Source organism: Cynoglossus semilaevis, chromosome 2, assembly GCF_000523025.1.
Source record: "Cynoglossus semilaevis isolate Cse_v1.0 chromosome 2, Cse_v1.0, whole genome shotgun sequence".
Taxonomy (NCBI): domain Eukaryota; kingdom Metazoa; phylum Chordata; class Actinopteri; order Pleuronectiformes; family Cynoglossidae; genus Cynoglossus; species Cynoglossus semilaevis.
Window position 1 is genome coordinate 14,350,148 of NC_024308.1, and position 25,233 is coordinate 14,375,380.

General features: G+C 40.9%; 2 protein-coding genes and 1 long non-coding RNA gene across 3 annotated transcripts in view; 1 reads left to right on the forward strand and 2 right to left on the reverse strand.

Moving 5' to 3' along the window:
- The first annotated feature begins 1,599 nt into the window (after positions 1-1,599).
- Positions 1,600-13,873, forward strand: cilp2 (cartilage intermediate layer protein 2). The gene is given in 11 exon segments (XM_025054084.1): positions 1,600-1,679; positions 5,733-5,801; positions 6,777-7,046; positions 7,150-7,332; positions 7,427-7,582; positions 7,666-7,931; positions 7,934-7,997; positions 8,177-8,285; positions 8,357-8,514; positions 9,759-11,512; positions 11,557-13,873. Coding segments are annotated over 11 exon segments (3,789 nt in total). The 5' UTR covers positions 1,600-1,615; the 3' UTR covers positions 12,253-13,873.
- A 3,946-nt stretch (positions 13,874-17,819) lies between these two features.
- On the reverse strand, positions 17,820-19,585 carry LOC112486240 (Rieske domain-containing protein). Its single transcript, XM_025053590.1, has 3 exons — positions 19,396-19,585; positions 18,498-18,613; positions 17,820-17,957 (listed from the first exon to the last, which is right to left on the reverse strand). Exons 1-3 carry the CDS (start codon positions 19,583-19,585, stop codon positions 17,820-17,822), a joined length of 444 nt encoding a protein of 147 aa, XP_024909358.1.
- Positions 19,586-19,592: 7 nt separating this feature from the next.
- The window catches only part of LOC103399905 (uncharacterized), a 77,197-nt gene continuing 71,556 nt past the window's right edge, over positions 19,593-25,233 (reverse strand). Inside the window, exon 4 of the long non-coding RNA XR_003049221.1 lies at positions 19,593-19,806. This is a non-coding gene — a long non-coding RNA (uncharacterized LOC103399905). The remainder of the gene's footprint in view (positions 19,807-25,233) is intronic.

Sequence of the window (25,233 nt, forward strand, 5' to 3'; positions counted from 1 at the left end):
CTTTCCCTCGTGGCACGCACACACCCGACGACGACCAAATGTTTGTTGGGAAAAGCAGAGCGCACATTTCCGGTATCTTTTGAACACTCTTGCTACGGAAAAGGAAATGACGTATCTTTAATTAATAATGTGAAGAACATTGTAGATCTGTGTGTACAAATACACTAAAAATAAAGTAAAAACAGAAATAAATAGAGAACATATACGAGGTTTCTTAATAACATTTTAAATCTTCAATCACACCCATCAATTAGGTAGTAGGTTTCAGGTGCAAATTCTATATATTCAATTTTTAATTTACTTAAATCCGTGACATAAACAAAACAAATTAAACTGGTATTTGGATCATGATACATTACAAAACATAATACATAACAATTCCAGCTCTAATTTGCCTTCTTTCAATTTTTTTTTCTGATCACACTTCACTGCACCGTACTGTACATTAGTATTTAGTTTTGCACTTTAATGTTTTGTCCTGTCTTATCTACGCATGGGACAATGACTGGACTTTGTATGTCTGCTACATGTGAAGAAATTGACAATAAAGCTTACTTTGACGCTGACCCCTCCCCCATTTCCCCTTTCCTACCCCTTGTAACTCCATTATGCCACTTCTCCATACTTAATAGCAACAATTACACTGAACTGTATTTTACAGGCACATACTGTGTCTGTGTTTTCAGAGGAGCTTTCCCTGAACAACATTCCATATGACCACATTTCTACTCTCTGGCACTGTGACGACCTGCAATCACAGACTGTTAAAAAGTTACAAAACTGAACCAGGAGTCAGAACCACGGAGAGAGAGCTGCATCTGGCATTGTCGTATGCTTGCTGGAGAGATGGAGTAAGAGGCTGACGGAGAGAAAGACAGATGTGGGCAGTGAAGGACATTTTTCACAGAATGATTACAAGCGCTCTTTTTTTTATTTCAACTGAGTAAACATACAAAAAAAAAAATCCTTGGGTTTGTGAAGGACAGGAAAAACAAGGACAGGAAAACATTGTGTCAAACTATTTTTGTACAAATTGAAATGAGCTCGCACACACACACACCCACACGTACACACTCCTGCTTTAAGCCAAGAATTCCTCAATTTTCACTTCAAAAGACAGTGAACTTATGAGACCTTGGCTGGAAACAGTGGAAATCGCATCCCTATTTTGAACAACAACAACACACACACACACACTCTCTCTCTCTCTCTCTCTCCCTTCACTATCAAGCCCAACGCCCTTCCACACCCTCTCATACGTCTCTGTATGACTATTTCCCACTCCACCCCCACCCTACCCTCACCGTTTTAGGGAAAATGATATGGGGGACCCAGATGTTTCACTTGACTGGCCAATGGTGAGCTGAGAGGGGCTGGATTGGTGTGGAGTCCCGATGACCCTTCTTTTAAAAACCTCTCAACTCCCATCTCTACATCAGCAGCCGGACTCACGCGTGTGTGTGTGAAAGAGCAGCGGTGAGAGACTCCGCTCGACCAGGAGCATCACTCACACCTGAGAGATTTCCACCGTGCCTGAACGCATAAGATTCAAACTTTCCTTAGTCATTTATGACAGTGCTGTCGAAAAGTCACCTTAAAGCTGAGGTGTGACCCCATGATGACCTTCAGTAGGGTCTCCGTCCTGCTGACCGTCCTGGCTTTTGTGGCTCTCAGCCAAGGTGAGTGAAACCTGATCAATGTCTTTTCTTTGCGTCCTTGACTCGAGGACACAGGTTTTCTGTCCTTATTGTCACTGTCAGTATCCCATCCAAGGTGAGTCAAGAGGTGTCTCTCTGACGTCTCCACAGTTGAGCTGTGGTTTTTAATCAGGTTTTTCAACCCCTTAAAAAATAATAATTTACAAATCAAAGTGTTATTCAGGCTTTTGTTTTTTTTCAAAATCTTGACTTGAATGGAAACCTGGTGAAATATTTGAAGCTTTCAAATGGGTTCTGATCTGATGCCATTTGATTTTCTTTTTCCTCCAGAACTGTTAGAACAATTCAATTCCATCATACACTACACACAGACCCCAGGGTTCGACCCAAAACTGAAACAGAAGTTAAAGTTAACTTTAAAAAGGTTTTTTTTTTCAATATCTGTCTTCAAATGTTTTTTTGTGTGTGTTTTTTTTTCCTTCCCCTCATATACTAAAACAAAGAGTCAAGTGTCGACCACACTCACATGTGACTTAGCTGCAGAGTTGAGCACATTTCCCAGAGGATGACAGGAATATCAAGGCTGGTACAGAGAAAACGTCTGGTGGTGATCTCACGCGTTCGTGTTTTGTGACCACCCATGTCGGTGGTCCCTGATGGTGGAGGTGAAGACCCCAGCACGTTTCCCCATCAGGCTAATCAGCAGCGAGCAATGGTAGACGTGAAATCCACCAGGACAATGTGAAGTCAGACTTGTGTCTTTTGTCCTCCTGTAATTGACATTTCACTTTTTTACATTTGTTTGTTTGTTACAAGGATTGTGGAACAAACCACAATCACAGACTTTTAATGAAATAGATTTGAGGTAAAATAAAAAGTAGTTTTAGTGTATAGTTTTTGACCATTTTGGGAGGGTGGGACAAACACGCTCACTCATTCATTAACTATGGTGAACTTATATAATAGGGCAGTGTAGAAACGCCACATGTTCTCCTTTTACCCGCTCTCCCATTTGAAGTGTCTGTTTACTGTCACTTTCTCCAGGCTGAACCAGATGGCAAAATTCACCCCTGACCTTTATTACCATTATCGCCTTAAACCACTCTTCATGAATAAGTACACGAGCAGCACTTTTTCCAAAGCTCTCACTCTCTGTCTGCCTGACAGCTGCTACCGATTAACTTCTTTAGGTAAAGTAGCTGGCGGTTCATAAAAGCATACATATCTTTTTGGACTCTCATCTTAAAAGTTTTTTCGTCTTTTTTTTTTTTACACCCCTCTACGACAGGTTGCTGGGATAAACGGGTCAATGATTTATATTGAATCTTTCTAAAATAAATGTAATTCTTTAGCCAACGCAGGAACTAAATATAAAACGGACCTGGACGTCTCTATGGCTCAAAGTTCAGTTGCTGGGGAAAATCTGGGGAAAATAAAAGAGAGGAATTACAACAGATTATTTAACCTGACCTGTTATAACTCCTACATACTCTTTTATTTATATAATTATATTACCACTTCATTCCCATGTGTCCGTTTGCCTCTGATTTTAATCTCCTTCAGCTCTTTCTCCATAAACGTGTCCTTCACCTTTCTCCCCTTCTTTCTGTCATCGCTCCATCAACTACCTACACCTACACTATTCCTGTCTCTCACTTCCCATCGCTGTGTTGACAGACACTCTCCACATACACTGTATTACAGTTTTATGAGCTAACTTTCATATTTAGAGGCAACAGCTGTTGCAAAATTCCCACCATAACTCCGGGGAGAGACGGAGGCTTTACTACCTGAGAACCTGGGAGGAAACAACAGACGTTTGATAAATTGCCAGAGATTATCTTTCGCGTCAGGCGCACTTTTAGAATAATGCGCAGTCCTCCAATTGAAAAGCTGGGGACAGACACCCTTTGCTATAAAACAGGGTTCATTGAACGCAGCATTCGTCTGCTGCTTTTCACATAGGCTACGTACAGAGAAATTCCAGTTATTTTTAAAACAAAAGTCCAACTGTGCCATTGTGTTGTTGTAAGTATCAAGGGGAAAATATTCCAAAAAACCTTTGTAGTACACCTTTAAATCACAAGGTTGATCTGCATCATTACTTAATGTCAAGGGGAAAAATTTAATTTAACAAGCTGCAGATGGTAAAGAAATCAGGCTTGGCTTCTTGACAGGAAGGAGTATTGGTGTAAAGAGAGAGAAGGATCCAGAGAGAGAAAGCAGACTCGTCCATAACCACAAACACCTTAGCTCAGCAGCCGGCCAAACACATAAACAGCTTCCATATGAAATGGCAAAAAGATCATCACATACCCAGACCCCTACTCACAAAATACTTGCGCTCACATCTAAGAATCCGCCGGTTGTGCCGAATTCAAAAACGTCTAGACTTTGGTGACAGATGCTTTAGCATTACGCTGCTGATGGATTTCTCATGTACGTACGTATGTTGTTGGCTTCTGTTTTTTTCTGGTGACCTTAACACTATCCACCAGCCTGTCATGTAGGATCCAGTTGTTGTTTTTACAATGTGACCCCCCCATCCTAGGATTTCCAATTCTCAAATCATTAAGAGGAGCCAAAGCCATTGAACATCTCCACATTTCCCTTCGTCCTTCTTTCTTTGGTAGCTTTAAATTCTGCCAAAAAGCAGAGAGGTTCAACTCAGAAAGTGAACAAATCACGGTTGTTCAATTCTGGATCATGGTGATTTTGTGTTTTAATTTTTAAAAAGCCAGTTATAACATTTAAGATTTTTCTCTGAACCTCTTATTTTTTTCAGCTTAAACATAAATTTGCTGGCATGACAAAAAACTTGACAACAAAGACTGTGATCTTCTGCCTGTCTCTGAGGTGTTTGCTGGTAAACATACAGTAACACTGTAACCCTGTTTGTGTCAGGCGCCTGCACGTATGACTCGTATGATCTATGGGCGTGCGCACACACACACACACACACACACCCAGACACCCACACACGCAGAGAGAGGCCACATAAGCACCTTTTGTTTCTCTCCCACAGCATGACATTTAGATTTTCCTCTTACCGTCCAGCTTCAAACCTCAGAGAACAAATGTCAAGCAAACAACTGACGTTTCTTTCAAAAACATAAATATATCCCTCATGGAAAATGAATCTTTGAGCTTCAAATCACCAACGGGTCCAACGTGTCAGAGTTGAAGTTCAACAAATCACAAGAATGCACTCGCAATCAGACCGGGATTAAATATGCCTTGTGTGTGTGTGTGTGTGTACCACCTATATAGTCTATTGAAACTTGAAAACAAAAAAACTCTTACGTTGTTTTCATTACTTTAAATTAGCACATAGAACAGTCTGCTAACACGAATAGTCCACTAAAACTCTCACAAAGTATTTTTCCAAATACTGAAAGTGTGTGTGTGTGTGTTGTTTAAGGTTTGATTAAATCAGTTCGAGTGTTGTTTTCTGCTCTGACTGCTGCTGGACAGATGACTCTTTGTGAGCTGATTTGTCTCAGCTGGAGCTTGATAAGCAACCTCAACAGCAACTGCCTGTTGATGAGTGAAGAAATAAGGAGAGGACAAGAGGAGGACAAGGAGCCAAAAGTTGAGAAACAAATATGATTAGTAGCTCAGCTGAGACTGTGGGTGAAAGGATGGTCTGTAGATTTGAAAGGAAGGAGGATGAAAGGATGAGGAGCAGAGGAGGCGAAGAGCGAACGAGAGATAAACACTGAACACTAACTTTCCTCCGTCTCGCCAGACGTTCCGTCACACAAACAGGAAAGGTGAACGGAGATGATTTTACAGCAAGTTTACATAAAATTAAAGGAAAGATGGGAGATGACATTAACTGATATCGTATCAAATGTTCATCCAGATGTTTGTCTAAATTATAGTTTTACATCAGGCTGTCAACCTGAGGCCGTGCCCTTACGTACAGAAATAGCTCTGCAGGACTGAGCGTTGGCCTGTTGTCAGTGCATAAAAGTTGGATTTATGTTTTCTTAAATTTAGTCTCTGATAGACATCAAGTTGGAGTTCAGGAATGCAGGGATATAAAAGTCACGTCTTCTTCTCCCTCTACAGGATCCAGGAGTGAGTCAGACCGGGGCAGGAGGGTGGCTGCCAACCCATTCACTGACTCACAGACAACAGGTATTATTATAGTTATTGGTCTCTTTGTGTTGGTGCTATTGGTCAAGGGGATCAGAAAAGACATTTGTCCACCCACCCATCCATCCATCCATCCATACATCCATGTTTGTACCTTAAACATAATGATCTTTACGTCATAAAGTTCACAGAGAACCTGCAAACATAAAGGAAACACAAAGGTTGTCACAATACGCCACGTTACCAACTGGATGTTAAAGACAAATATGTTATATCATATATGATATTTAAAAGTCATCTTGTATTATATCGATTCAAGTCTTAACTGGCTGACATGTAAACAGTTTCTTTTAAGGAGCACCGTGGGAAAACTTAAGACGTTCAAAGTACAGAAACAGACAGAGGAATCTAAAACCGAGTGTCCTGTCAGACTGAGTGTCCTGTCAGACTGTTGACTTTACCATTTTTAATTGAACAGAGAAATGCTGTTTTTCAACATATGTCCACTCCATTAGATCCCTTTGTGGGCCCAGAATAAGACTTTATTCATTAGCTTGAAGCAATGCATTACTTTGCTGGAGAAAAATACTCCCTTTGTATGTGGTAACTGCTTTTTTTCAATTTTAATTACCGATATTTCTCCTTAGGAAATACTCAGGTTTCAGAATATGGAGCATGACTTTGAAATAAAACTAGACGTTACGCCTCATCAGTCAAACCATGAGGTTTGGAAAGAACCTTGACAATGCAATGCTCTCTGGGGTATATGAAGTCATATTCAAATGGCAGAAGCAGAAGCTCTTAAAGTTTAGAGCCCATCTTTGCAGTGTACTGTTGTGTTTTTTTTTTCCTGACCCACGACTCCGTTTCATGTGAAACAAGTTTACAATCTCTGTAACTTTAAAACATTTTGCATAACTCTTCATCCTGTGCCACAACAGTATCTGAATAGCATTACGCTTTTTTAAAAATAATTAATTCTATAAAAAATAAATGCGGTTAACCATCATAATCCAGGTTTGACAGAGTGGACGTCTTGGTTTAATATCGACCATCCTGGGGGGAATGGAGACTACGAGCGCCTGGAGGCAATCCGCTTCTATTACAGGGAGAGAGTGTGCGCACGGCCAACAGCCATGGAGGTTCGAACCACAGAGTGGGTGGCAGCTAAAGACACCGGGGAAGTGGTCCACTCCAGTCTGGACAAGGGCTTCTGGTGCATCAACAAAGAGCAGCCGCTAGGACGCATCTGCTCCAACTACTACGTTCGCTTTCAGTGTCCACCAGGTAAAAAAAACCGACTGCTCGTGCTTGTAAAAGTCGTTTCGGTGTAGGATGTCAGCTCCGGTCCCGACGTCTCAACTCTGCTCTCCGCTCCGCCGTTGTGTAGTGCAGAGTTATTGGAGCGACTGGAGTGAATGGGGTCACTGTTCCGCGACCACTTGTGATGATGTAGGTATCCAAGTTCGCCAGAGGAAGTGTGTCAGTACCCAGCCAATGCCTCTCCTTCTGGTGCCAGCGTGCCAGGGACACCATTCAGAGAGGAGGGAGTGCTCCTCTCCTCCATGTACAGGTGGGTACAGTCCTGGTCAAACTGTTGTTTTTATATGTACTGTTATATAGTGTAGAAAGGGGACACATCTGTCTGTCTTTGTCTTTTGAATCAGCCAAGTGGAGTCCTTGGGGCCGGTGGGGGGTGTGTTCAGCTACCTGTGGTGGAGGTCGCAGGATTAGGAGGAGGACCTGTGTGAGGACCTCAGTGACAGTGCAATGTAAAGGACGGTCCCAGGAAGTACAAAAGTGTGGGAAGAGCCCATGTCCAGGTAGTGTGGACTACTGATTATTGGAAATTTCCTTTCATAACTGTAGCAGTCTATTTTGACGTCATCATGTTTTCCACTAACAGTTAAATGTCAGTACGTGTGCCCTGAGGGTCACCCCAGTGAGGACTGCAGCCACTGCATGTGTGATGGCCATGTGTTGCACGGAGAGGTCCATAGTGTTTCTGGTGTTCCTGTGGACGGGGCTACTGTGTCACTGACCGACCAGCCAAAGGTGGTCCGGGCCCGTACTGATTCCAAGGGTCAGTTCAGAATCCTGGGATTCTGCTCTTCCAGCTCAATGATGGTGGTCATCAAGAAGGAGAAGTTCGTCCCGGCCACTGTCTCCCCTCTTAGTAACAACATCTTAGTAACAACACAGGAGTTTCCTGGGTTCAACTCTTACTTAAATCTGCAGGTGAATTGAATACTAAAACTAACTGGTTTACTGTCTGGAAACAATGTGTCTATTTGCATCAGCACCTCCTCAGCATTCTTAACAGGCAAACATCTTTGAATTGATGTAAAGTTCTTCTTCTTTTTTTTTTGTACATCTTTAAATTGATATAAAGTTCTTCTTTTTGTTATTGCACACAGCAAAGCCACACATTGTGAAACACCCAGAGGACAAAGTACGTTACGAAGGAGGACGAGTGCAGTTTTGCTGCAAGGCAGTGGGATCGCCTGTACCTGACAAATACTACTGGTGAGATCAATACACATGTTGAAACTGTAGTAACAGTACAACCTGATGCTAATCATACCACTAAATTCAAGGTACCACAATGGGACACTACTGGACAGGAAAGTGTACAAGTATGAAGAGGACCTGGTACTGAGGGACCTAAAGCCAGAGCAGTCAGGAGATTACTACTGCAAAGCCAACAGCCCTGCTGGCAACATCAAATCCACCCCTGCCTCCCTCACTGTAATACGTATGTACTGCACATTTTTACACCTCTACCGAAAACAAATTTTTCACGCATTACCGCAGAACACAATTTAGCCCAAGTAATCCTTCATTTGGATCCAGTTAAAACCACCCTGTAGTAAAATCCAAAATCTAACAAAGACTTGTCAGAGTCACAGTGATGTCATGTAATTGGTAATTCATCATCATTACCCATTGAAAAATACTACGATGCCTGGAGCAGCACAATGGGATTATAGTGCAAAGTAGCTGAAACCCCCGGGCACCTGGCACTGGTGCAAAGTTCAAACCACTGCAAAAACCTCAGTTTGTTTTAAAAGAGCAACTTCTCAGTGATTGAACGTTGTCTTGAAGAGAAATGTCAGGACTGAGCTCACGTTAAGTCATCCGTGATCCAAGCCTGTGAATTAACAGCTTTCAGACAAAACCACAGTGTCCTACAACTGAGAGAGAGAGAGGAAACAGAAAACATTGAAAGAAAATAAAAACATCAGGCCCCAGAACATCCCACTGTGTCCGGGAACGTTTTCATCCTGTTTGATATACTTCAAGAAAAGGCCATCAAGACATTTTATCATTTGACGATTACTGCATGGCAAAACCTTTTTCTTTTCTCCAAGTCAAACGACACTTTACCTCAATTCCAGCTCTTTTAAGACCACACTCAAAAGACAGAGATTTGTAATAGAACTGGACAAATGTCTTCAGCTCTCTAAATTCCTGCACTTTTAGTTCCATATTTTTGTGACTCTTTTGTTCAGATTACAGTAACCTTGTGATTACTAAGGCCACAGGAAATGTCAAACTACATAAAATTTCAGAAAGGAGTTGAAAAACACTCTAATAACAATTTCAGTTTGATATAAAACTATGTCAGTGCTTGCAGAAATAGTGAAAGCCTGCTCTAAATGCCAGGTTTCTTGTGGGTACGGGGTCTCTGTGGGTACCCTGGGACCCCCCTCTAAAAGGGCCAGTAAACTAGAACGTTCAAACTTTGTACTGAGTTTCAACTGTGCTTCAACTGTACTCCGTGTACGTACTGCGTGAGTTTTATTTTCCCTCACATATGACATATGCAATTTAAAAACATGAAGTACTCTGTGTTTTCGGCAAACTGATATAGAGCCATTTGTGGCTTATGTTCCACTGCGGCTGATATGTCGCCTTTATAAATGAGCTACATTTCACAGCGCTGCCTTTACACCCATCACGTCTTCTTTATTTGCCTTTTTATCATCTATTTCACAGCTAAAGGACAGCCATCTTGCAACTCCACCCCTGAAATGCATCTCATCAGACTGCCGCTTGACTGCGTTCAACCCGGGACCAACTCCAAGTACTACAACGCCGGCCGCTGCCCTCACAACAAATGTGCTGGCTCACTAGACTTTGATACACGCTGCGGAGATGACGCCAGGTTCTGCTGCGGAGTTCAGAGTATGGAAAGTCAAACCATTGACTGTGGGAGTTACAGCCTTCCCATTAAGGCTGTGACGGTGTGTGGCTGTCAGAAATGTGTGCAGCCAACAGTGCTGGTTAGAGGCAGAGTGGTCACAGCTGACACTGGAGAACCTTTGCGCTTCGGCCACATTTATATAGGTAAAGAGAGGGTGGGCACCACGGGATTCCAGGGCAGCTTCACATTGCAAGTTCCACCTGACACACAGAGATTAGTGGTGAACTTTGTTGACCCCAGTCAGTTGTTTCTTGACACACCCAAAGTTTTCATCCTGGACAAGAAAACTGGGTCCATCTATCATGATGTGAAGGTGATGAGAAAGCAGAAACCCATTGACATCGATGCGGGACAAACCAACACCATTGACCTCGGAGAAATTGAAGGAGAAGACCCAATAGGACAGTTGGTTATTCCACCCAATTCCTTCCATAAAGACAGTGGAGAAATCTACGAGGGGACCGTGAAAGCTAGTGTCACATTCATTGACCCTAGAAACATCACCACTGCTGCTGCCGCTCCTGGTGATCTTAATTTTGTGGATGATGAGGGTGACATGCTCCCTCTGAGGACCTATGGTATGTTCTCAGTAGACTTCAGGGATGAAGCCAATAAGGAAATACTTGGAGCAGGGGGTGTTCAAGTCCTCCTCGATACACAGCATGTCAAAATGGAAGAACACGTGCCCCAAATGAAACTGTGGTCTTTGAACCCAGACACAGGGGTCTGGGAGGAGGAGGGTGATTTTTCATACACCAAAACCACGACCGGTGGACGCAGCAAACGAGAGGAGCGCACTTTTCTCATAGGCAACATGGAGATAAGAGAACGCAGACTCTTTAACCTCGATGTACCTGAAAACAGACGCTGCTTTGTCAAAGTTCGGGCCTACATGAGTGACAAATTTCTTCCCAGCGAACAGCTGGAAGGGGTTGTCATCAGCTTGATAAACCTGGAGCCAAAACCTGGATACTCATCGAATCCTAGGGCATGGGGTCGTTTTGACAGTGTCCTAACTGGTCCCAACGGCGCCTGTTTACCAGCCTTCTGTGACGCCCTTAGGCCGGATGCCTACACTGCATATGTTACTGCCATGATGGGTGGGGAAGAACTTGAGGCAGCTCCATCCACCCCTAAGATGAATCCAAACATAATCGGAGTCTCGCAGCCATATCTGGATAAAATAGACTACCAACGTTCAGACCATGATGATTCAGCTCTGAAAAAAACAGCCTTCAGAATTAACTTGCCTAAGCCAAACCAGAACAATTTCGATGAGACCAATGGGCCGATATATGCTTATCGGAATATGATAGATTGCGAGAGTGCCCCTGTTGATGCAAACCATTTCAGATTCTTCAGAGTAGAAAAGGACAAGTATGAATACAATGTTGTTCCTTTTGAAGAAAGACGACTACCTCTCCTGGTGGCCAAATCCCCAGGAATTGATTTAACAACCTGGACAGGGGACTATCTCTCCTGGTGGCCAAATCCCCAGGAATTCAGGGCGTGCTTCATTAAGGTTAAGATCCATGGGCAGAAGGAAGTGAGGCTGCCCTTTGTCACCGGTTCTGTTCTCATGGGCAGAAGGAAGTGATGGTGAGGTCAAGAAACCTGGGAGGAACCCACAGAGAAACAAAAGGCAAACTCTATGGAATTAGAGACATCCGCAGCACACGGGACATGAGAGAAGCCAACGCATCTGCAGCCTGTGTAGAGTTCAAATGCAGCGGCATGCTCTTTGACCAAGCCGAGGTGGACAGGTCCCTCATATCTGTCCTCCCGCAGGGAAACTGTCGCAGGGTTGGCACCAACAACCTCCTACACGAGTATCTTATTAAACATCCACCAGTCATTCCAAATAACGAGTCCCACGCGTTCACCATGTTGGCTCCCGTCGACCCCCTCGGACACAACTATGGCATCTACACCGTGACAGACCAAAATCCAAGAGTCGCGAAGGAGATCGCAATTGGGCGCTGCTTCGATGGGACCTCAGATGGGTTTTCGAGAGAGATGAAGTCAGATACGGGAGTGGCACTAACCTTTAGCTGTCCTGAGAGGAAAATCAGCAGGGAAAGCCTTTTTCAGCGCCTGCAGACCAACCCAGGTCAAACACTGTCGCAAATGGCAAGAGACATGAGGGAGTCACGAGGTCTACAGATGCAGAGGTCTTCCACCCAGGTGGTGGTCTATCCATCGGAGCAGCAGAGCAGCACCCAAACTCGCAGAATCAGCTCCACGACCAGAAGGAGAATGTCCACGCGCGCTCAACTGCGTCAATAGAAATACAATGAAGTAAGTACAGATCGATAGCAGAATGACGTATATGTTTTCTTTTTCTTTATCATTTACAGGCATTGATTTGAGTTTGAAATGATGACACTGACTGGCGGATGTACGTTTTGCCTGTTGCTGAGAACGCACTTCTTGACAATAGAAATCAAAAACCATGGCAGACATTAATTAAATGTATACAGTAATAATTGAAACAGTCTGTATTTTACTTGAACAGTTTTATATATCTCATCTAAAAAAACACAAGTAATTGTGTTTGGCTAACAGAGTATTTAAATGTAACAGTTGGAGTTCTAGTTTTGTGGCATTCCACTTTAATCATTGTGTTTGTTTTTACTGACATATTTTTCTACTTAACGCCCTACAATATTGGCCCCAAATGTAGCATTATCAGCCATTTAACAAATTATTTCCGATTTAGAGTGTTTCATGTACTGTTATATATAATGTAAAGCACACTTGAAGGAGACACAGGCTTGGCTTTTCTTTTCCTTCCCCGAAACACATCATTGTCAACTCTGTCAATGCTGATCTACTGCATATAATACAAAATAACACATTTCCCTCAGTGACTAATCAACGTAGTGTCACGTTCTAGTTTAGTTGGACGTACAACAATTATGGATTTGCGTTCATAGAGCGTGCTAATCCATGTGAGGTCAAGGCATTCGAAAAACAGATTTTACAGTGTGGACTTTTTTTTACATTTCCATGAATCCCCCACAGTCCACGTGATTCAAATGTTTATAATTTGTGCAGCAGAGTAACATTTTTACCGTCAGCAAACAATACGATTAGTGGGAGTTAAAACTCTCTGTGGAGTCTTCTCCTCATTATGAAGATCCCTGCATGATTGCTACACATGGAAGTGATAATTAGGGAGAGCTGTTATTAACCATGTTTCCATAAATGAGATCACTGACAGTAAACAAAACAAAAAAAAATTCTTTAACCAAAATCTTTTGGTTAAAACGTGCCTTTATTTAAGTCAGTAAAAGACATAAACTTCTTTATAATGATTAAAACCTCTGGCTGCTTATCTGCAAAATGTGTTGTTAATGACCAATGGGGCGAACCCTTCAAGCTGAAATAATCCAAAACATAATTTTGAGAGAGGCCAGGAGTGGCAGACATGTGAATTAACATCTGCTGTTAATTAAGAAATAAATAACATCTTCTCTTGAGAACTAAGGTGTTTTCCCCTGACATTTAAAAACAACAAAACAATAATAACTTTAACTGGTCAATAGGATCATGGTCATGTATATATATATATATATATATATATATCCATCAGCCGTGAGTGCAGTAAAATGTGTTTTCACCTTGAACGAAGCCTTTCTGTTCCTAATTTAAAAAGAGTTTATTCAGTTGCTGCAATGTGCCAGTGTGAAGTTGTGGAAATGTAAAACAATCCTTCACTTGTCTGAACAATCTCTTTCCATTATGTAATAGATAATGAGCAGGCGGCTCACAGAGCAAAACAACAAAATAAAGAGTGACAGCTGCAGAATACCTGTTGTATTATGTCTGACTTTGATAACCACAGGCCTGCGGACCATCAACTGGATGAACAGTTTGAATCACAAAAAAAAAAACCTCCAAAAAACTAAACACCATAATTACACCCACGTGTGGGAAAAGATAAGGCCCATAAAAATGCAACGATGTTGCGGGGTCAGTTGAGAAGGTGCAACAGCTGTAGAGCAACTGGAGGAAATGTTACAGATAAAAGACATCAAGCGAGAGAGAGACGAGTCTGCCTAGTGGTGGATTGAATTATTTCCGATGGGCTGCTTGTTTAAAAGGAAAAAAAAAGAAACAGATATTTTAGTCTTTTTTGGTTCTACCATCCATCACATACAGAATCTCAAGGTTTGTAAATGGTTGCACTTGTCAAAATACAGGTTTCTTTGAGACAGAATCCTTTGACGGGACATTGGCTTCTCCTTGAGACGGAATTGAAGTAACAAGGAAAAAGTAACAGTAACAGACTGTCAGTTGTTCCTAATTTGACCCCATATTCACATCACAAATTCCTGACCACCCCAGAAATTTTTTGATCATATTTGTTATAATGTGTTGCAGATACAGAGTATCCACAAAGTACAATTTTATTTTAGTTTTAATTTTTAAAGATGGAAGGTACAGTGCTTCAGTTTCAGCTTCCGTTGGGCATGTTACTTTTAAAAAAATGTTTATTGTTAGACGTTTCAGGTGACCCCATTTAAATTCTAAGCCACCCCATGTGAGATCACGACCCGAGGGTTGAAAAACACCAGGCTACGTGAACTAGGTTTGTCATGGTGAAGTAAGATGGGCCCTGTTTCTAACTGTTCTAGAAACATCTGAAATAGGCTTCTGTGATACTAGGTCATGATGGATGAAAAGGAAAAGGTTCATCATACTGATTCTCTCATGGGGCAGCGAATAAACACAGTTGACTTAGACTTGGAGCAGATTTGTTACCAATGACATATTAGTAATGGCGACGGGAGGCTACAGTCAACAGGAAATTAGGAAACTGCAACCTGTGTTAATACAGGCCTGGAGAACGACCGACGTTCTCTTTGGATTATTTAAAGGAATGCAAAAGAGGTTTTGTCCTCGAATGAACACAAAAGGTAAAGAACAGAAACAGGTTTCTCTAAAATCAAGTGTGCATTTCACATTATCCACCACTTGTTTCACACAAGGTTTACTTTTTTTAACTCAACTTTCCTCCTGCAAATTTACAGTCACTCCAGGAAGGCCAGCTTCTCATCTTCTCCTCTGTACAGTCCAGCTGGTCTCAGCGAGATCATAATTTATTCAGGAGTTATCCCTAAACTTTTCCAACACTTTCTGGAGTATAAGAAAAGATTTGTATATTTGCCACTGTGCTCCAGTCAAAGAATTACATAAACATGTAATCATCTGTACACAATTAACTATTGCATGTTGATGCTGATGTTATTTTCTTTTCAGAAAAAAAAGTTTGAATGTGTAAATTGTGTTTTGTATGAAGTCTATTAAAATGGCACAAACAGGAATCTGTAAATAAAAGATTTTGTGTAAACATCCGAAGCATAATGATTTTGAACTGGTAATGGATTCAGGAAACACAAAAGCATAAAAGCGTAAACAGTGTGTTTGACCAGGCGTCTAATATTAGAACAGAGTCCTGTACTCTGACATAATCTGACTTGTGCCTTAGGAACGACATTAAACATATATGTGTAAAATGCCTCTCACACAGACACACAACTACATAAATACAAAAGGTCATTGACTTCCATTAGTAGAATTTTGTTGCTACTGCGCAATGTAGGAACTTACATACTGTACATCAGTCCCTATGTCACTCACCAACGCTAACACAGTGGTAACATCATAATCCAGGACCGTGGTTCTCAAACTGTGGTACGTGTACCCCGAGAGCCCCCTAGTGGTACGCGGGGAAAATTCATATTTTCACATTTACATTTTCAGTTGAATAAATCTGAAACATACCATGCACAATTAATACAACATTTAAACCTAAACATCTCTCCTGTGGTGGAAGCTAACAGGGAAGGCCTCTGCTGCTATATTCTAATGTTGGTCATCATGGTGGTACTCAGAGAGATCAATGTTTTCTCAGGTGGAACAGAGTAGAAAAAGTTGGAGAACCACTGATCTAGGACATAAAAACATCAGAAGAGTCTGACTTACACTTGGGAGTCATAATGAAGGGCCAGAAAAAAAAGTGAAGGTAACAATCCAATATATGACGTACAACTGGTAAATGTAAAGAAAGCCGTCTTCAGAGCATAGTGTAGCGTTACGACATATCCGTCGGCTAAGATCACTGTGAATTATGTTTTAACAAAGTGCTTTGGAATGATGGAACAAGTCTTAAATTTATGGGAGATGGCGACGTAATCATGAAATGTCGTAGGTCGAATACGCCGTAAACCGAGGACCCCGTAGTCTGTGGTACTTTTGTGAAGAACAGAGTGACAGCTAAGAAAGGGAGAAATAAAAGTTCAAATACCACATAAAACATTAATGTTTCTGTCTGTTGGTCACTTGAGCTGGGGTAAGAGTAACTGACACAAAGAAATATTTCCAGAATGAAACTCTTCTACACTGAAGAATACACAACAAAGTCCATTGATGAAAGCAAAATAATGATTTTTAAAATTGATTTTTAAATAGTACATTGTTAAAGAGACACCAGGAACACAGAACTAAAAACTGAAACTGCCGAGTCACAGTGCTTAATTTGAATGTGGCCGTGAGCTACACATATTTTTACATTAAACAAAAACAACTTCGACATTGTCCAAACAAAACAAAACATGGAAAAATCCGTTTAATGAGCACGGACTAGCTAAATCAGTATTATTGTTTACTTTGCTATATATTTTTTATGACTTCGACTTGTACAATACTTCACACTGCATTACTGTTGCTACCCAGGTGATGAGTTATACTGCGCACTTGTATGCATTTGCAGCACAGGGCAGACATAATTCAAGAGAATTATTAATGCAATAAAAGTAGCACAGCGGGGAGGAGCAGGAACGAGCACAGAACACAGTCACCAACACCATGTGACTGGGCTCTGTGGGACTTTCAGGAAACCCAGCTGAAAGAAATTACAGTCACTGACTATTCACTTTTTCCTCCCTTGGCTGGTGGTGCATTTTAGGTCTTCCTCCGGTGCATGTCCACTAAATACTAGCGCAGGTTAGTAGGGATGACTTATTTTTTTCCTTTTTTTTATGTATAACTGGCCATAACTGCAGTTTCTGTCATGACTTTTCCACTTCCTCAAAACTGAAATTCTGAAAGACTTTTTGTTACTTTACATCAATGGAATAACTGACTGCCTGTATGTGTGTGTGAGTTCTTTGTAGTGAGGTAAAACTGAGGTCATGGTTGTCCATCAAACAGAAAGCCTCATGAAAACTACACCTTTTTCTCCTCAAATAAAATTAATTAGGGAAAATAATGATTGCTAAACACAATAATTTACATTTTCATCTCTGGACCTCCAACGCCACTGTGTAATAAATACATCAAAAATCAAAAGTGCTCAAAGTATACGATCTGATTGATTCACTTTTAAAATGCAGAAGGCAAATGCTACAGTTTCTGTTGTGTTTTTCTTTTTTTTCTAGTAAAATAATCATTTTACCACCAAAACTCACCAACAACAGACCACCGAAAGGTAAAAAAAAAAATATAGACGCAGTTTAAAATTCAAGTTACATTTTTTTCTCTCCAAAACAAGGTTACTAAATTATACGAACAACATTCGACTTTTCCAACTACAAGTACAGTGTGTACTTGTTGCTGAAAATTGCCACTGTTTTATTAACGCCAACCTTGAGCTCACAGCTTTCCATGCACAGTGTCTGTGACGAATCTCTCCCTGGAACACCATCAAGAAACACTGTGAATCGGCTTCGTGATATCATGTCCTCCTCAGACAGTACCCGTGATAATGCCCCCTGAGTTTACTGCAATCCCCTTCAACACATAAGGATTACGAATGTTTTTAATGGCTAGTGTTTGTGGAACGTCTCTTACTTGCGGCTGATGGACGAAGCAGCTGGTTTGAGGTTGTCCGTCTTCTGATCTCCAGAAAAAGGCAGTAAGGAGAGACGACTGGTGTGTTTCACGTACACATTGCCATCCTCCAGCTTGACTTCGTGGACCTGTTGCTAAAACCATCAAAACAAAGAGAAAACAGCAGGAGATTTTACAGAGAGCTACTGTAGAATCTGGGAGCTTTCATGTGTCAGAGTAGAACTTTTATCAGATTTGATTTTCAAAGGTATGAATTCACTTGTCTGGAGGTAACATTTGGTTTGTTTTAGAAAGAACACTGTAGAGAATTTTACAGAGAAGATGAATTTGTCTGTGAGCCTTTTATGGGTAGAGAATGACGCATGTGAGTCCTACAAACACATCTTTCTCCAGGATCAAAGTTAATGGTAGTAATGGACCTCTTCAAACTCATTTACTAACTAACTAACTTGGACACAGAACCTTATGACCGATTGAACACAAACACATTTGAAAATTGCCTTAATATAAATATATCCTTATAATCCGTATAAAATAAAAATCCATAAGACAAAGTGCAATAAACACAAACGACCATATTGAAAATAAACTGTTGTTGTTTTCACTCTATATGTCGGAATGATGGAACAAGACTTTATATGAACTATTTTTCAAATACATTATTCAATACTGACCTGTAAAGAGGTCCCTGACTTCCCTGTCCTTAGTTCAAATTCATAGTCATGCCATGGACAGAACACCTTCAGGACTCCATTAGCCTCTTCAATGTCCCCCTCGCATAGAGGACCACCTGTGGGAGAAGACCACTACATTACTGGAGGTGATAATTGAAGATAAGTGTCTGTAATCGTAGAGCCAAATGACCTACGAGAGATATTAGTACTGTAGCTGAAAGTTGGGAATAAAGTTATTAGCCCTTAATTATTTTCTAATTGATTTAAAAACTATATTAATTTAAAGGCTGCCATTATGCAGAACATTCTAGAAAACAGCAGAGGAACTGAAGTTGTTTTCTAGGCTTTCTTTCCACAAATGTTATTCTCTTTAAACACACATTGACCTGTTGGCAACAAGGTAGGAGGTCATAATAGTATTGATTTGGGCATTGATATCACACAAGGTATGTTTATAATCAGTATTGACTAGCCCTGCCTATTTACTGTACCTTGCATATGTGTTTTACGGTATTAGCTAATTTAGCTAAGCTTAACTGCAATATGGTAAATTTGTATTTAAATACTAGGGAATATTTAAAATGAAATAATAAATACAATAATATAAATATAATACAATACATACTGTACGTATACTGTATATATACACATATATACAGAGAGACACATACACATATATACACACAGATTTATACATACTGCATATACATACATTGTGTGTATATATATATATATATATAGCCTTGTTGAAAAATTACTTGCAATTCTTAATGTAATATAAACCTAATGTTCAATTGTTGTAATGTTATAATGTTTAATTCATCTACATGAGCACGTGGTCAAACGGTGGGTGCATCAAACACATTGTTAATCAAACGTGAATTCCAAGTAGATTTACCGGCGTGTGCACAGCGAGCATCCATGGCAAAGAACTCGCCATTGACGAAGAACAGGCAGACATCAGAGTCGTGGCCGAGGGAGGAGTACATCAGACGGCAGCGCTTCTTGGAGAGCTCCGAGGCCGAGCCAATGAGACTCCAGCAAACGTCTTCCGTGTTTCCCTCGTCATCGTTGGAGCCAGAAGCCATAAGTAAAGCCGAAACAAACTGGTTTTCTAATCAGCGCTACTACGGGGCTCCTTTTTCCGAGCCTGCAAGTGCATTTGGTTTTTCGCTCTGCGCAAATATCCCATATTTAACCATCACAATGGCTGCTAGCACCGTCAGACCGTGTGGACCGTGTCGCACCGCCGCTGGAGTGCAGCAGCAGCAGCACCGCCGCTCGGTCTTTGAACAGCTGTGTCACGGATCTGTGTGATGAGTGCAACAGATGATACATTAGTACAACAGATATTACCCTAAGAGAAGGCTGAAGTCTGCATCATTTCTGCACAGCTATTCTACAAAGTAAACCCAGAGCTGTGCAATCTGCGGTTTGTGAGCAGTGACCTACACATGTTAAAACTGAGCACAGAGCTTAATGTGGGGACTACTATAACTGCTTGTTTTTAATGAACAGGCCCAGACAGACCCTTCCTGTTCTTTCATTATGGTCAAATTGTGACGGTCACTCGTCGTTTTATGTTCAAAGAGTCCAGCTTTACTAATTCAAACGTCCACGGTGGCCTGGTGAGGTCAAAGAAAACCTTTTAAACCGAGAGCTTTTGGACCTGTTCTCGGACTTTGTGGTAAATTTGTAAGATTACTTTTATGTGCTGTGAAAACATTTCAAAACCATTTCCCAATTATCAGTTATAAAGCCTGTTATTGTTCATTCATGGGAGACTATATCACTCCTCTTTCCAGACAGGTATTTGGCTGATGTCATTGTCAAGTTCTTTTCCACAGAGCAGTTCAACCAATTACTGCAAACTATTTGTGAGTTATGTCTCTGTCAGTAATTCAGAAGTTAATTCACTGATTAAACCCTGGAATGTCTTTCACTGCTAATGTATTGGTCAGCAGAACTATTTCATAACATGGCTGAGTCTTTAAAATCACAGTTTTGGATTATCTTTTTTTATTTTCATCGACCTTTATCAGACCTAACATGTCCCGAAAGTCTGTGTATCATCAAGTACAGTAAATGACGCAGGGTAATCACCGGGGTGTAATAATTACCTTTGTAGAAACATTAAAACCGCACGGTGTGCCACCTACTGGTTTGCCCAACTTTTTAACACTTTGAAAAACCCCAAAGATGCATAAACCTAGATCTGTATTTCTTCAACTTTTATTCACGCTGGCTGCTTTGCTTTACTGCGCCAGCATGCTTCTGGCAGGTGAGCCGTTAAGTAATGTGAGTTACTGTCTAGACTGGTGTGATGCATAACAGAGGCTATTTGTTCTGATTCCTGACTATGAGGAATTGACTCATGTAAGGCTGCAGCCCAGAGCGATGATGAGAGAAGCAATGCTGTTCGACCGTGCCACAGGGTCCAGAGACAAAAGTGACTGCATCTCGTCAGAAATCGGTTCCCAGCAAAAAGTGAAAGTGAAGTCACTGAAGTATAGAATGAAACACAAGCTAATACTGTTTGTGTTTTGTGCTAAGGTAAAAGCTGACGCAGGTTGACAGAAAGGTTAAGGTTGCATTGGTTTCTGATTTTTGATATGTTCACACGCAGCTGAGGATATACAGAATGCTAACATCTGTACTACAGAAACCAGTAAGGCTAACAACAACAACAACAAAGAAAACCCCTGGTCCTAAACCTCTGGCCCGGGGGGCACTTCTGGACCAGACCTTCCAAAATCTGGTCTGTGACAAAATGTCATTGAGTTTTTAATTCAACCTTTCTCATTTAATTTAATAATAATTGCATGAAAGTATGAAATGCTTTCTTGGTCCATTCAAGAATAAAAAGTATATGTACAAGCTGTTGAATTATTATGTAGTATTTTTTTTAAAACAAAGACCACGTTTTCTAGAATATCCATTTTGTTTTGTTTTGATTCAATTGAAATGACGGTGGCAGAAGTGGCCCTCACCTTATGTTTGAGACGGCTGTCCCAGATTTCATAACAAGTTTGGATTTCTGTAGCCATGACACCATTATTGTTCAAAAGATTTCAGTCTGAATGTTACACAATCCATTCAAAAAAAGTGACAGTAAAGTTTCTGGGCATGTGAGGTAGACTGAAAACAAAAGCTCAGTGAGCTGATGACGAAGACGTTAGTTCGAGGTGACGCAGACAGACTAACAGTCACCCAGCTCAAACGTGCTGCTGCGCACATGAGGTGGATACAATCAAAGGAAATCCACATGATTTCAGGAATTGAGCTATTGTAGGAAGGAGGGTATTATAAAAGTCAAAATGATATATTTTGGAAAATTTGAACGAGCAGGTGGGATGGGATTAATAAACAAAGCTGTAGACTTTGGGAAACATGTCAGGAAGATCACGAGTATTGCACCGTCCATAAATTTCATCAGGTTCTCGTTTCAGATCCGTTGGACAATGTAACTCTTTGCATGGGATAAAATTCGGTGCAGGGAAGAATTTGGCTCAGTGAGATACAAGACTTGAAAGTGGAGCCCAAACCCATTCATCATTAGCCTTGCCTTGTCTACATCCCAGCAACCACCCTCAAAACTCCTTTCAGCCAAGGATTGAAGGGAGACCAAAACTCCAGCTGGTGTGGTTTTCATTAGCTAAGCAAATACTTTAGCCAAACTCAAACACTTCTACCAGCTAGCTTTGCTTGTTGTTCAATCATCACGTCCATCAAGTGGGTTAAAAGGTCACACGAGGAGCTCATACACGGATGGCGTTGTTGTTTCCTCGGTGCTTGTTGAACACAAACGGCCAAACTGTCTTTAAGTCACTTCTAGTAAAAATCCAGACGGTACTTTGATGTTTAGTGGATAGGAAACTGAAGCCACAGCGGGCGGTAAAAACCTCTTGATTTACATTTGTGCTAGCCTGCAGTGCTGCTGGTGTTCCTTTAGGAAACAAACCACAGCTTCTTATGCAAACGTAGTCTGAAGTGATGCAAAGTTTCAGTCTTTTGCAAAGTCTGTCAGAAAGTACGTTTCAACTGCAGCTAATTTTGCAAGCTTCCTTTTGAATAGAGGACCTTTATACAATGCACTGCATTTTATGAAAATAATCAAGTTCATTAACAATATAAAAGTGTGCATCCTAAACCCCTGGTCGAGAAGCTAGCTCCATGTCTGACAGGAAATGCTTAGGCGAAGGTGACGTGCAGCCTTTTTCATTATGTTAAATGTCGGGCCAATCCTGGTGCAGTACTGCCAGCACACTACTGCAGTACATCTGGCACTACTGGTGTCTGTGGACAGAGACAGAGTTTTTTTTCAGCACTCGAATTTCTGTGAAGTCAGAACTCGAAGTGTAGCTTTTATTTTTTGCTACAACATTCACGGTGGGGCATTATAATTCAAATAGACAATCCAAAATATTCAGCTGTCGTCTTGTGTTTACACTATTAAATTCTGCAACTTCAATAAGTGTAAACATCAAAAGGGTAAAACGGGACCAGGTTTGATTCAACACATGGTTGTTATTATCAACACTTTCTTCCCCTTTAATCACATCCATATTTGTGTGTATTTTTAATCACAGGTTTGTACCTCAGATAGAAACACTAGAAGTCTGTGGAAAGTTCATTTGAGGACCTTCATACCTGAATTGTGAATTGGCCATAGTTATTGAATTGAATTGATCGAAAGTGAGTTTTGGCCAGTGAGCACAGAATAACCACTGTGTGATCAACCCTGGTGTCCTATGCAGATCACAATATGTTCATCATCAATCAAACATTCAATCAAATGGCTATTATTTCCTAACTACAAGAAAGAGGCAATATTTTCTGACAAAGAAAACAAAAAAAATTCCAAAATGTACCAAGTATTTTCCAGCTAATTTGGATTAACCAGTAATGGGTTAGAGACATTTTCAACATCTTGTTTCTCCCTTTCCTGCACGGTGGTTTCTTCTCTGTTGTAACATGTAGGACACTTTGCACGTTGAGAGTTCCGACACAAATGTGTGGTGTACTGCAGTGGCTAAATATAACGTCCAACTCTAGATCTAAAATGCTTTATAACTATAGTTTCTTTTATATGTGATACATTTAAAAGCCTGACGTTTTGCATTTTGCTCATATAATAAGGACTTTTTAATTAGCTTTCAAAAGAGTGTATGAATATTTTAGGTTACTGAAACCATACCTGAAACAAAGATTTTAAAAGATTGTTTTAAAAGAAAGTACACACCCAATTTCCTCTTGCTGTCACTGATAAAAAATAAAGCGGATGGAAGAGATATCTTTCACACTTCACCTTTACTCAGGAACACACAGGGCTGATGAAGTGTTAAGGATGACTCAAAATGTTCTTCTATATTTATTTGTCAGACTCCTGAGAGTCAGAGCCCCTGCAAACACTGAGCTGTATAACACATTATACTGGCAGCGACTTTGTGATGAATGTTTTTGTTTTTTATGGACCTCGATGATTGAGTTTAGAGAACATATAGAAACATCCTGTTAACCAAATAATAATAGTTTTACGCTGCAGTGTAATGTTCTTTACTGTGATCTTTTTAGACAATGACAGTTTTTAGTGTTGAATCCAGCTACGTTTCCTTCATCAACTTCTCAATAATAACGTAATTGACCCCAGAGGGCAGAAGGGACATGACACTCAGCTGCTCCCTCACTTTGTCTAAAGTCTCCCACCTCGTACTTCACCTTTACTTCAGACCTGTCTGCTGCACAGATCAGATCATGCTACATTCCTTGGTCCTTGCGCTCAGTCTTGATTATAACCAGACACAATACATCTTGTTCTTCAAGTTCCCAGATTAGCAGGCAGGCTGTTGGGGGAGAAGGGAGGCTGAAGTTCACCATCTGAAAATGCAGACCTCTCAGCTGTCATTATGTGACTGTGCTGAAGGCTCTACAGTTCAGTTTACCATATGGTTCATGTCCCTCTGTATTGTACTCTATACTGAATATATGTTTTGCATTGATTTAACAAGCTACAATAAGCTTCATTAAAGTTGTATTATACGTGGTTGATACTAAGGATGGCTCAATACAACATTTTCAGGTCTGATATCGATACTGCAACTTGAAGTATCTGCCGATACAAATATAATATTGGGCATTACTGCAGTAAAGTTTACAGATAGCAACAATAATAGCTCCAATTCAGTTGTCTCTCTCTGCAGAGACACTGCAAGTAAAACAAATCTGAACACAGTGTTCCTCTCCAGGATCAATAACCACTTAACACTTCCTCAATGAGCAGCGTCTGCACTCTAGACCAGACTCTAAAAAAAAAACAACCCCAATATCCTGTGCTCCCCGGTGTTATTCTCTGTTGGATCTAACAAAACAAAGGAAAGTGGAAAAGCATTGGTTGGTGTGTTCCTCACACATCAGGGAGTACGTGCACAGCTGCCCGTTTTTCCCTCATAGCTTTGAAATATTGATGAGCATTTTTATTGGAGAAGCATCCAAACACTTCAGGCAGTGCATCCACCAAAAACTCTCTAGGACATTGGTCATGAAGTCAGAGCCTGTCAGATGTTTCAGATCAGTGAATTAATCAATGAAGAATGAACGGTCAGTGAGACGGTCCATTTGAAAGTGGACCAGTGAGAAGTTAAGCCTGTTCCCATCAACTCGAGACTAAGTCTAAGTTTTCCCTCTTGTAGATATTTCAAACTGTATGTGTCCCACAGCAACCCTGCTGAGGGAACAG

Bases quoted from the DNA above. Each gene is read 5' to 3' on its own strand.
- LOC112486240 (XM_025053590.1), bottom strand. From the start codon at position 19,585: ATGGCTTCTGGCTCCAACGATGACGAGGGAAACACGGAAGACGTTTGC. The intron at 18,614-19,395 runs GTAAATCTACTT...CTTCTCCCACAG, and splicing joins TGCTCGCTGTGCACACGCCG to GTGGTCCTCTATGCGAGGGG. The intron at 17,958-18,497 runs GTCAGTATTGAA...TGATGGTTTTAG, and splicing joins AGTCAGGGACCTCTTTACAG to CAACAGGTCCACGAAGTCAA.